Source organism: Carcharodon carcharias, chromosome 25, assembly GCF_017639515.1.
Source record: "Carcharodon carcharias isolate sCarCar2 chromosome 25, sCarCar2.pri, whole genome shotgun sequence".
Lineage (NCBI taxonomy): Eukaryota > Metazoa > Chordata > Chondrichthyes > Lamniformes > Lamnidae > Carcharodon > Carcharodon carcharias.
In genome coordinates this window covers 25,990,308-26,003,099 of record NC_054491.1, presented here as the reverse complement: position 1 = coordinate 26,003,099, position 12,792 = coordinate 25,990,308, and the positions used below count along the sequence as shown (strand labels likewise).

General features: G+C 50.6%; 2 protein-coding genes across 7 annotated transcripts in view; one reads left to right on the top strand and one right to left on the bottom strand.

Annotated features, from left to right (window-relative positions):
* LOC121269527 overlaps positions 1-12,792 on the bottom strand; it is a 75,165-nt gene that overhangs the window by 25,409 nt on the left and 36,964 nt on the right. For 4 of the 5 annotated variants that reach the window (XM_041174159.1, XM_041174161.1, XM_041174163.1 and 1 more), the window contains exons 2-7: positions 7,526-7,588; positions 5,128-5,224; positions 4,248-4,352; positions 3,356-3,470; positions 1,460-1,546; positions 734-871 (exon numbers count right to left, since the gene is read on the bottom strand). In XM_041174159.1, the coding sequence (XP_041030093.1) occupies positions 734-871; positions 1,460-1,546; positions 3,356-3,470; positions 4,248-4,352; positions 5,128-5,224; positions 7,526-7,588 (605 nt within the window). The remainder of the gene's footprint in view (positions 1-733; positions 872-1,459; positions 1,547-3,355; positions 3,471-4,247; positions 4,353-5,127; positions 5,225-7,525; positions 7,589-12,792) is intronic. The other variant, XM_041174162.1, reaches the window with a different exon arrangement.
* hmbsb (hydroxymethylbilane synthase, b) overlaps positions 9,742-12,792 on the top strand; it is a 61,469-nt gene continuing 58,418 nt past the window's right edge. The window contains exon 1 of one of the 2 annotated variants that reach the window (XM_041174156.1): positions 9,742-9,892. In XM_041174156.1, coding sequence (XP_041030090.1) covers positions 9,878-9,892 — 15 coding nt within the window. In that variant the 5' untranslated portion in view covers positions 9,742-9,877. The remainder of the gene's footprint in view (positions 9,893-12,792) is intronic. The other variant, XM_041174158.1, reaches the window with a different exon arrangement.

Sequence of the window (12,792 nt, the reverse complement as noted above, 5' to 3'; positions counted from 1 at the left end):
GGACTCGAAACGTTAATGGTGTTCCTCTCCGCAGAAGCTGCCAGACCTGCTGAGTTTTTCCAGATATTTTTATCTTTGTTTTGGATTTCCAGCATCTGCAGTTTTTTGCTTTTATTGAGTTCAACAACTTCAGATTGTGAACTCTTACCTCTATCCTCACCCCTTTTTGATCCCCACCCCCCTTTTCTTATTCATTTTTAATTTATTTCTGTTTTTCTTTCCCCACTTATTTTCGTTATTATTATTTTTAAAATTGATTTCCATTTTATTCATTGCTTATCCCCAGCTTTTAGCCTTTTCGATCTTTTTTCCCACCACCGTCCCCTTCCCCCATCCCACTCCCACTAGGACCATCTGTCACTTTCCAGAGTACTTACCCTGGTCCTGCCATTATCACATTCTGCTTTTCACTCTTAATGTCATCATTAGCACCTCCTTTAGACAGAACCCCCATTATTAACAACCCTTTGACATTTTGTCTATGACATCTTTCGCAATCTCTCCTTTGCCTCCACCTATCACTGGCCTTCTATCCAGCTCCACCCATCCCACCCCCCACTTTAAACAGTATATATTTCACCACATTTCTACTCCTTAGCTCTGAAGAAGAGTCATACGGAGTCAAAACATTAACTCTGTCTTTCTCTCTACAGATGCTGTCAGACCTGCTGAGCTTTTCCAGCATTTTTGGTTTTGTTTCAGATTTCCAGCATCCGCAGTATTTTGCCTTTACCTTGGTGTAGTAACCTGACAGCACTTCCATCAAAATATCAGGCACCAATTCATCTCGAAGCACCTCCAAAATGAAAGAATCCAGAAAATTCCAGGCAAACGACTTGTTTTCCCTGAAGAAACTGCATGCTGCAAGTTCCTATAAGCAGACCAGATGGGGTCAAATCACACAGCTGGAAAACATGTCAGTGCTGAGCTGAGGATTATCCAATGTGACACCGTCTGTGCTGTGGCAGAGAAACTTCCCCAGTTTGATGCTTCATTGTGGGGAAGGAGCGGACATCTGGGAGCAACTCCTTCCCCATGACACCCTACCCCAGAAAACAGATCAACAGAGACACTGGTAGCCTTGGGCAAAATGTCTCTCTACCAGCCAAGTGGAAACCCTGGGAAGTAAAAAGACACGTTCCTGAAGATGTATTTTGCACATCTGCGATGCAGGGAGTTTCCAATGCCACCCATATGTCTGGGGAGCTGCTTTACCACAGGACATGGTGGCACTCAAATGTGTCAGGGAGCCCATATAACAACTCTCTGACTCTCAGTTGCTCTCTGAAGAGCTACATTTTTTGGATGGGGCAGAGGGGGGGGTGGTGCGTATTGGAGTCCACCTGATTCTTTTCTCCCCACCCGTCTTCTAGGGCAATGAAGCTAGAAGCAGGACCCTCTCCTCCTGAGATCAGCTAACTCAGCATTGGCCAAGGATAACGATCCTTTACTCTCTTACCCGCTGAAGCCCTGGGCTGTGGCTCCAAGTTCTTGATGATCTCTTCTTGTTGCCTTCATGTTCTTCTTGTCTAACTGAGGGACTGTTCTAAAAACAAGTACAACCAGACAAGTTCAAATAGTCTTATTCTTCCATATTAATTAGAAATAGTGAAGCCAACTAACAGCTGTTAGATCTCATGAGCAGCAAGTGAATCTGGTTTTTGTGTTGCTTGTTGAGGGAGCAGTGTTGGCTGGGACACTAGGAGACGTTCTTGTTCTTCAGGCAATGCCATGGGATCTTTTACATCGCTTTCCTCGTTACTTCTCTGGAGTTTGAATTCTAAGCTTCTGATCCAGAACAGGCCAAACCAAGCCAATCTCCTTTAAAATTCAAGATTGTTTGGGGATTGCATCTTCCTGCTCAAATCCCATGCCCAGGAATAAATTTTGTGTGATCGTTGGGGATAGTTTCCCAAAACAAATGAATCTCCGGAGCTGTGCTGGAAATCTGAAAGGTTTTTCAGGAATGATACTAAGCTGAGGTTTATCACTGCAGCACCTCAGCCTGATTAGGTGAATTCAAACTCAAAGGCAGAGCTACAACACTGTAATGCCAATTCTCATGAGCTAGACTTTTGGTGTGGGAAGCAGGCAGGAAAATGCAGTTCAAGCCCTTGATCAGCCAAGATCACATTGAATGGCAGAACCAGGCTTCATAGGCTGTATGGTCTACTCCTGCTCCTATTTCATTTGACCATGGATCCTACTGAGAGCGTAGAATCAGTAAAAGTGCGATGTGCAGTTAATTAGTTGCATTACCTTTAATGGGCTACAAATTACAGTCAGTACTGTTCTTGCACAAATACTTAATGCACTCGTGCTAAATTTCTTTCTGCACTATTTTATTGCAAGTGCTAATCTTTATGGGAAGTAACTGGTTAAGTATTAGACAAAATACAACAGATATCAGCTGTGGCTATGTGGTGGCACTCTCACTACTCAGTCAGAAGGTCGCGGGTTCAAATCTCACCCTAGAGAGTGCAGTTCTGAGGAAGTAATGCACTATCAGAAGTGTCATCTTTCAGATGTGATATTAAATTAAGGCCTTGTCAGGAGGATATGGAAGGCCCCAATGCAATATTCAAAGAAGAAGTGGGGAGTTCTCCCTCTGTGCTGGATACATCCCTCCTTCAACACCACAAAAGCAGATTTTGCAATTGATGTCAATGGGATAAAAACAGAAAATGCTGGAAAAATGAGAGCTTGTTGTGAGTAGATTGGCTGCTGTGGTTCCTACATCACAACAGTGGCTACACTTTCCAGACTTCATTGGCTGTAAAGCACTTTAGGACATTCTGATATTGTGAAAGGCACCATAGAAATATAAGTTTTCTCTTTAATTCTTAAGCATTTGAACAAGAATTGTGCTGACCATGATCTCTCCTAATACCTCCTACTCCAAAATCCAATCTGAGGTTGTTGATCATCAAAAATGTAGGGTTGACATTAATTCAATGTGCAAATGCATCTTGATGAGTACTGATTGCCTATAGTGCCCACGAGCAAGGGGATGGAAAAACCTAAAAGCATTCCTGCTCCCGATCACTATCCAGTGAGTCCATTTGGGAAGTGCGAGTGCCAGGAGAAAAACTGATCACACTCAACTCTGTGGCCATTCAAGCTTGATTGGCATGTACTCAGTGCCACTTGCAGAGGAGAATAGCTATTTTGATGAGGCACTGAAGAACAGTCCACGCTGTGGAACTGCACCCCAGTTAAAAACAAAATTCTTTGGCAAAGAAAAGGAGAACACTGAAAAGAAGAACCATCTCTCTGAGAAAATAACAATGAACAAAAGCTTTTCATCAAACACATATACAAAAACCTCAAACACCCTCCCCTAGCAAAGTCTTACCTGCAACTGGAGATTGGAGGAGGGAATCATGGGACCATCCTGGATGTTGGAACATTTTAGCTGATTGACTGGTTGCTGAAAGCTGCAGTTCACTGACTTTCTTGGAGTCTCTTTTCTGGGCAAAGAGCAGATTCATGGAAAACAAATCACTGGGACTGCACTGAACAGCAGCACCATAACACAACCATAAGAATAATTCTTCACTAATATAAACTGTGACAAAAATCTTAATATTCCTTCCTTACCCAACGCAACCAAAATTCAGATTAACTGGTCGTTCATCTCATTGCTGTTTGTGGGATTGGAAAATGGCTGTCACATTTCATACATAACAACAACTGTGACACTTCAATGTTATTCATTATATGTCACACTAACCTTTATGAATGTTATTCTGGTAAGAGAGACAGTTATGTTGTCGTTGTTAGGCACGGGGAAATGAAAGAAAACCCAGAATATTAAAAGACAGTCAATGACCTTTTGTCAGAAATGCCGAGTGTTCAGAGAGCTCATGGAAAGTGTTTTTCAGTAAGAATGAAACTTCACCTTTAGCCCTCCCTGGGCACACACTGAACAACACACACTGGACAACACACGCTGGACAACTTACACTGGACAGCACACTCTGGACAATACACGTTGGACAATACACGCTGGACAACTTACACTGAACAACTTAGAAATTCATTTGTACAAAAACAATGTACCAGATGATGTGACACACTTGACTTCAGGATATTTCCCTTCTCCAATCCTTAGACCAAAACCTTTTAAAAAGGCGGTGCAGATAGTAAAGCTTCTTTCATGTAAAATATTATCATGATCCAGTATTATTTTAATAATATATTCACTGTATTTTCTTTAATTTAAACCAAATGTTTATTCCCCTTACCTGCCATTGGCCTTTTCATTGAACAGTGGAGGGACCACTACCCGAGGACCCCGTCTCAGATCAGTGGAGGGTCTGTTAGAAACTCCATCAGGTGTAATCAACAGTCTAGGAGAGCACATTAGTGCAGAGGAGGAAATGATCACCCAGCTAATTCCAGGAAGGCAACAGAGAATATTCAACATTATACAAAGAAAAATGGGAGGGGGTGCAGGGAGGCGGAGGGACAGGATGAGCAGAGAGGTATTGGACAGGGATGGTGAGATGGACAGGGTGGAAGGACAATATTTACTGCACTGTTTCAGAGCATCATGAGGATGGCAAAGCTGAAAGCAGTTCTGGATCTCATATTTTTCTTCATTCTTTGTGAGTGTTGAGCCTTTAGGTTTCCTTAAATTATGATCAGCATCTGTCCCAAACAGCAAGCTGTCTTTTGCATTATGATTGAATAAGCATGGCGTGCATTCCTGAAGATTAAGAGGTGTTTTATTCGGGCTGTTTAAAACTGTAAAAAGATTTAATAGGGTTCCTCAGCTGGAAGAAGTTCAGAACAAGGGGCCAGAAATTTAAAATTAGAGGTGACCATTCAGAGGTGAAACCAGGAAGCACGTTTTTACACAAAGGATTGTGGAAATCTGCAACTCTCTCCCCCAAAAGGCTGTGGATGCTGGGGAGAGGTGAGGAGAGGTTCAACTGAAATCTTCAAGACTGAGATTGACAAATTTTTGTTGGGTAAGGCTATCAAAGAATACGGAGTAAAGGCAGGTAAATAGGGTTGAGACACAGATCAGCCGTAATCTAATCGAGTGAGGGATCAGACCTAAGCTGTTAAATAACCTACTTTATTCCCATGTTCCACAGGAAATTTTGGAAATAATCTTACCTGGGCAGGTAAGATGGGGAGTGCATCTTCTGTCTGTTATGCTGGCTAGTTGAATGTACCTGTAGTTGAGCATCTCCAGCCATAAGGTTATCCCACCCTGCCCGAGAAACAAAGCCAAGCTGGTGTCAAACACGGTTTAAACTGCAGAGAAACACACAGTGCATTCAGAGACTGCCACAGGATCACTGCCTAATGAACCTAAACCCAATTGGTAGTCCTCCTGCCTGAGTCAGAAGGTTGTGGGTTTGAGTCCCACTCCAAAGACTTGAGCACAAAATCTAGGTCAACACTCCGAGTGGAGTACTGATGCAGTGCTGATTGTCGGATGGGGTGTAAAACTGAGGGCTTATCTACCCTCTCAAATGGATATAAAAGATCCCATGGCACTATTCAAACAGCAGGGAGTTCTCTCTGGTTTCATAGTTGATATTTATTCTTCAACTAACACCATAAAAGATTACCAAGGGCAGCAGAGAGATGGGAACACCACCACCTGGAAGTTCCCCTCCAAGTCACTCACCATCCTGACTTGGAAATATATCGCCGTTCCTTCACTGTCATTGGGTTAAAATCCTGGAACTCCCTCCCTAACAGCACTGTGGGTGTACCTACACCACATGGGCTGCAGCGGCTCAAAGAGGCAGCTCACTACCACCTTCTCAAGGGCAACTAGGGATGGGAAATAAATGCTGGCCCAGCCAGCGAAGCCCACATCCCGTGATTGAAAAAAAAATTTATCTGGTCATTAACAAGTTCATGTTTACAGGACTTGCGACACACTAATTGGCTGCTGTGTTTCCCACATTACAGTAAAACTTCAAAAAAATATCTGATTGGCCACAAAGCGCTTTGTGACATCCTGAGGTTGTGGTGTGTGCCATTGAAATACAAATCTTTCTTTCCAATGGGAGGAAGCAAACAAGTTGCCACAAACAGTATCTTCAATGAATAATAATTTGAGAAGAAAAGGTCAGTTTCAAGATTTAAAGGAACAGAATATTTTGAAGGTCTGAAATGTTCCAAATCTAACATTGCTTCCTAAAACCACCAAGAGATTAATTGCAGACTGCAAGAGTCCAGGGAAGGCCTTAGAACCAGAATATCAAAGAGAGCTCAGGACCAGTCTTTCCAGTCCTCTCTCCTCACAACAAAAAGCAAGTAGCAGGTGAACCGAGATATTTTATCAGATGATTTGCTTTTGTAGTCCTTGCCCTTAATATGATATGTTCACTTTTCTCTTGCTATAACCAGGTGTTGAGTCTGTGTTGGCTCAAAGTTAAGTTGCAAGAAAGAAGAGCGACATTGACAAAAAGTTTAGTTCAAAAGGATAAAACTGCCAGTGTCCCTGAGGCAGTATCAGGTTAAAAGCTACACGTGACCACCAAAAGTAGACTCTAATTTCCATGTCATGATTTAAAAAAATAAAAACAGAAAACGCTGTAAAAACTCAGCAGGTCTGGCTGTATCCGTGGAGAGAGAAACAGGGTTAATGGTTCGAGTCTGTATGATTCTTCTTCACAGCATACGAATTCGAAATTTTAACTCAGTTTCTCTTTCCACAGATGCTGCCAGACCTGCTGAATTTTTCCAGCATTTTCTGATTTTATTTCAGATTTCCAGCATTCCCAGTATTTTGCTTCTATCCTGATTTAAAGAATTGATCTATAATGTAGGCATCTAATCAAATGGCAAGTATTTAACTTTAACAGATAATATTGTGAATGGGTGACTTCTAAGGACCAAAGATACCTTCCTTCCTTTCTTTTATTAGTTGCACTTGTGGAAATGAGGGATTTCACTTCTGAGATATACTGAATTCTGCAACCCATATCCTGTCAGGGTCAAAGATAGCCAGATCATTTACAATGCTGTTGTAATATGGGCTAAAGCTTCTGCTTCACAGCAATAGGCTGTAATTACCCCAGATGGATTAGAAGGAAAAAGACAGTAGAGAGTATTACCCTGTCATCTGATAGTGGTTGGGAAGTAGAGGATGGCTGAGTCCTCACAAGACAGCTCAGTTCCATACATACATGAATGAAACCCTGAAGCAATGCTACATTGAACACTGATGCCATTTGTAATAACACCTGGAGGTTAATGTGAATTACTTTCCATGCTACAGGCATTGTACTCTTTCTGTAATAAAATCAGAAAATGCTGGAAATACTCAGTAGGTCTGGCAGCATCTGTGAAGAGAGAAACAGGGTTAATGTTTTGAGTCAATCTTAAGGAAAGCTGCAAAGCTGTTCCGAAGAAGTCATATTCGACTTAACATTAACTCTGTTTCTCTCTCCACAGATGCTGTCAGACCTACTGAGTATTTCCAGCATTTTCAGTTTTTATTTCATGTTCCCAACATCCACGTTATTTTGTTTCATTATAGCATTTCCCATACCTCTCCTGCAGATCACTCCAGGTTTTCTCAGTTTTATAAGATGCCATGAGTCAGCTTCAAACCCTAGTAGAAACAAATCTCATAATAACTAAAAGTTCAACACACAGCAGAGATTATTGCCCAGCCCTGGTTATCTTTAGAAGTTGATGGTGAATCTTCCTCTTGAAGCACTGAGGTAGTGTGGTGAACGCATTCCCAACATTTAGTTAGAAGCAATGGTTCCTTTCAAATTTAGTTAGGGGTGGCCAGTTTTCTCAGCGCATGGTCATTTTAAGTTTTGTTACATGGCCACATACACACTGTGTTTATCATGGAACCCAGACATGTCCAGCAACCTCCAGGCTGCTCTGCAGCTGTGCCCTTATCGGTCTGGAGTTCTACGATTTTGGTCGTGTTGTTTTCCTTTGATGTGGCTGGGAGTAAGTCATTTGGTGCACTAACTCTCCTCATCCACTCTGCAGCCTTTTTCATGGTTGCCCCATTCAGGCCTCTCCCCTCCCCCTTCCCTCTCAGGCCACACCCCTACCCTTCCTCCACTTGGGGCACACACTTTTTCCAGCATTTTCTGATTTTATTTCAGATTTCCAGCATCCCCAATATTTTGCTTCTATCATGATTTAAAGAATTGATCTATAATGTAGGCATCTAATCAAATGGCAAGTATTTAACTTTAACAGATAATATCCCCCTCCCCACCTTGGGCTAACCCCACCCCAACCCCAGCCACTTCCCTATCCCCCTCTTCCCCCTCCTCCCTCGGGCCCCTCTTCCCCCTCCTCCCTCGGGCCCCTCTTCCCCCTCCTCCCTCGGGCCCCTCTTCCCCCTCCTCCCTCGGGCCCCTCTTCCCCCTCCTCCCTCGGGCTCCTTATCCCACTCCCCCACTCGGGTGACTCCCCCATAACACCATAAGGTGTAGGAGCAGAAGTAGACCATTCGGCCCATCGAGTCTGCTCTGCCATCCACTGAGATCATGGCTGATCTGATAACCCTCAACTTTCCTGTCTTTTCCCCATAACCCTCCATTCCCTTACTGATTAAAAATAGGTCTGTCTCAGCCTTGAATATACTTAACAACCCAGCCTCTACAACCCTCTGCGGTAAAGAATTCCACATATTAACTACCCTCAGAGAAGAAATTCCTCCTCATCTCTAATGGGCGACCCCTTACTCTGAGATTATGCCCTCTGGTCCTACATCCTCCCAAAAGGGGAAACAGCCTCTCAGTATCTTCCCTGTCAAGCCCTCTAAGAATCTTATGTGTTTCAATAAGGTCGCCTCTCATTCTTCTAAACTCCAATAAGTACAGGCCCAACCTACCCAACCTCTCCTCATAAGAAAATCCCTCCATCCCCAGGATCAACCTAGTGAACCTTCTCTGGACTGTTTCTAAAGCCAGTATAATCTTTCCTTAGATAAGGGAACCAAACTGTGTCCAGTATTCTAGCCGTGGTCTAACTAGTGCCTTGTACAGTTAAAGCAAGACTTCCCTATTTTTACATAAAAACAAAAAACTGCGAATGCTGGAAATCCAAAACAAAAACAGAATTACCTGGAAAAACTCAGCAGGTCTGGCAGCATCGGCGGAGAAGAACAAAGTTGACGTTTCGAGTCCTCGTGACTCTTCAACAGAACTAAGTAAAAATAGGAGAGGGGTGAAATATAAGCTGGTTTAGGGCGGGGGGGGGGGGGTGGTTTTAGGGACAAACAAGCAGTGATAGGTGGAGATAACCAAAAGATGTCACAGACAGAAGAACAAAGAGGTGTTGAAGGTGGTGATATTATCTAAACGAATGTGCTAATTAAGAATGGATGGCAGGACACCCAAGGTACAGCTCTAGTGGGGGTGGGACCTTCAACACCTCTTTGTTCTTCTGTCTGTGACATCTTTTGGTTATCTCCACCTATCACTGATTTCACCCCTCTCCTATTTCTACTCAGTTCTGTTGAAGAGTCACGAGGACTCGAAACGTCAACTTTATTCTTCTCCGCCGATGCTGCCAGACCTGCTGAGATTTTCCAGGTATTTCTGTTTTTGTTTTTTTTCCCTATTTTTGTACTTCATTCCCTTTTCCATTCGATGTTAATATTTTGCTTCCACTCACCTCCCGGCCTCGTCCTTCTCCTCACCCTCCGGGAGCGGGAGCGGAGGCGGGGGCGGGGCGGGGCGGGGCGGGGCGGGGCAGGCGCGTTTTGAGTGACAGCTCCAAACCCCACCCCTGCGCGGGCTGGTCGGGCGCAGGGGTCCCTGGGAAGATGGCGGCCCCCGTCAGAGGCCGATAAGGAAAAATCTCCAAGTTACGCCCTCGGGAGCGGCTCCCGCGCGGCAGCTTCTCCCCCCACCTCCCCGGGACCATGTCCGGAGCGCAGGTGAGGAGTGGCTCAGAAAGCGGCAAAACTTTGAAATCCCCGGGACCGTCATTCAGCTTCGACCCTCTCCCCCCCCCCCCCCCATCCCTACCCCTCTCCCCCCCCCCCCCCCCCCCATCCCTACCCCTCTCCCCCCCCATCCCTACCCCTCTCCCCCCCCACTCCCCCCCCATCCCGACCCCTCTCCCCCCCCATCCCTACCCCTCTCCCCCCCCCATCCCTACCCCTCTCTCCCCCCATCCCTACCCCTCTCCCCCCCCATCCCTACCCCTCTCCCCCCCCATCCCTACCCCTCTCCCCCCCCATCCCTACCCCTCTCCCCCCCCACTCCCCCCCCATCCCGACCCCTCTCCCCCCCCCATCCCTACCCCTCTCCCCCCCCCATCCCTACCCCTCTCTCCCCCCCCATCCCTACCCCTCTCCCCCCCCCATCCCTACCCCTCTCTCCCCCCCCCATCCCTACCCCTCTCCCCCCCCCCACTCCCCCCCCATCCCTACCCCTCTCCCCCCCCACTCCCCCCCCGTCCCTACCCCTCTCTCCCCCCCCATCCCTACCCCTCTCCCCCCCCCCACTCCCCCCCCATCCCTACCCCTCTCCCCCCCCACTCCCCCCCCGTCCCTACCCCTCTCTCCCCCCCCATCCCTACCCCTCTCTCCCCCCCCATCCCTACCCCTCTCCCCCCCCACTCCCCCCCCGTCCCTACCCCTCTCTCCCCCCCCATCCCTACCCCTCTCTCCCCCGCCATCCCTACCCCTCTCCCCCCCCCCCACTCCCCCCCCATCCCTACCCCTCTCCCCCCCCACTCCCCCCCCGTCCCTACCCCTCTCTCCCCCCCCATCCCTACCCCTCTCTCCCCCCCCATCCCGACCCCTCTCCCCCCCCATCCCTACCCCTCTCTTCCCCCCCATCCCTACCCCTCTCTCCCCCCCCATCCCTACCCCTCTCTCCCCCCCCATCCCTACCCCTCTCTCCCCCCCCATCCCGACCCCTCTCCCCCCCCATCCCTACCCCTCTCTTCCCCCCCATCCCTACCCCTCTCTCCCCCTCCATCACTACCCCTCTCCCCCCCCCACTCCCCCCCCATCCCTACCCCTCTCCCCCTCCATCCCTACCCCTCTCCCACCCCATCCCTACCCCTCTCCCACCCCATCCCTACCCCTCTCCCACCCCATCCCTACCCCTCTCCCCCCCCACTCCCCCCCCGTCCCTACCCCTCTCTCCCCCCCATCCCTACCCCTCTCTCCCCCCCATCCCTACCCCTCTCTCCCCCCCATCCCTACCCCTCTCTCCCCCCCATCCCTACCCCTCTCCCCCCCCCATCCCTACCCCTCTCCCCCCCCATCCCTACCCCTCTCTCCCCCCCATCCCTACCCCTCTCCCCCCCCCCACTCCCCCCCCATCCCTACCCCTCTCCCCCACCCATCCCTACCCCTCTCCCCCCCCCATCCCTACCCCTCTCCCCCACCCATCCCTACCCCTCTCCCCCCCCCCACTCCCCCCCCATCCCTACCCCTCTCCCCCACCCATCCCTACCCCTCTCTCCCCCCCCATCCCTACCCCTATCTCCCCCCCCATCCCTACCCCTCTCTCCCCCCCCCATCCCTACCCCTCTCTCCCCCCCCATCCCTACCCCTCTCTCCCCCCCCATCCCTACCCCTCTCTCCCCCCCCGTCCCTACCCCTCTCTCCCCCCCCGTCCCTACCCCTCTCTCCCCCCCCATCCCTACCCCTCTCTCCCCCCCCCATCCCTACCCCTCTCTCCCCCCCATCCCTACCCCTCTCTCCCCCCCATCCCTACCCCTCTCCCCCCCCCCACTCCCCCCCCATCCCTACCCCTCTCCCCCACCCATCCCTACCCCTCTCCCCCCCCATCCCTACCCCTCTCCCCCACCCATCCCTACCCCTCTCCCCCACCCATCCCTACCCCTCTCCCCCCCCCCACTCCCCCCCCATCCCTACCCCTCTCCCCCACCCATCCCTACCCCTCTCTCCCCCCCCATCCCTACCCCTCTCTCCCCCCCCATCCCTACCCCTCTCTCCCCCCCCATCCCTACCCCTCTCTCCCCCCCCCATCCCTACCCCTCTCTCCCCCCCCGTCCCTACCCCTCTCTCCCCCCCCGTCCCTACCCCTCTCTCCCCCCCCGTCCCTACCCCTCTCTCCCCCCCCGTCCCTACCCCTCTCTCCCCCCCCATCCCGACCCCTCTCTCCCCCCCCATCCCGACCCCTCTCTCCGCCCCCCATCCCCTCTCCGCCCCCCATCCCCTCTCCGCCCCCCATCCCCTCTCCGCCCCCCCCATCCCCTCTCCCCCCCCCCCATCCCCTCTCCCCCCCCATCCCCTCTCCCCCCCCCATCCCCTCTCCCCCCCCCCATCCCCTCTCCCCCCCCCCATCCCCTCCCCCCCCCCATCCCCTCTCCCCCCCCCCCCCATCCCCTCTCCCCCCCCCATCCCCTCTCCCCCCCCCCATCCCCTCTCCCCCCCCCCATCCCCTCTCCCCCCCCCCATCCCCTCTCCCCCCCCCCATCCCCTCCCCCCCCCATCCCCTCCCCCCCCCATCCCCTCTCCCCCCCCCCCCCATCCCCTCTCCCCCCCATCCCCTCTCCCCCCCCCCCCCATCCCCTCTCCCCCCCCCATCCCTTCTCCTCCCCCGACCCCTCTCCCCCTCCGATCCCGAACCCTCTCCCTCCCCCTCCCCCCCTTTCTCCCTCCCCCTCCCCCCCTTTCTCCCTCCCCCTCCCCCCCTTTCTCCCTCCCCCTCCCCCCCTTTCTCCCTCCCCCTACCCCCCTTTCTCCCTCCCCCTACCCCCCTTCCTCCCTCCCCCCTCCCCCCCTCCCCCCCTCCCCCCTCCCCCCCTTTCTCCCTCCCCCCTCCCCCCCTTTCTCCCTCCCCCCTCCCCCCC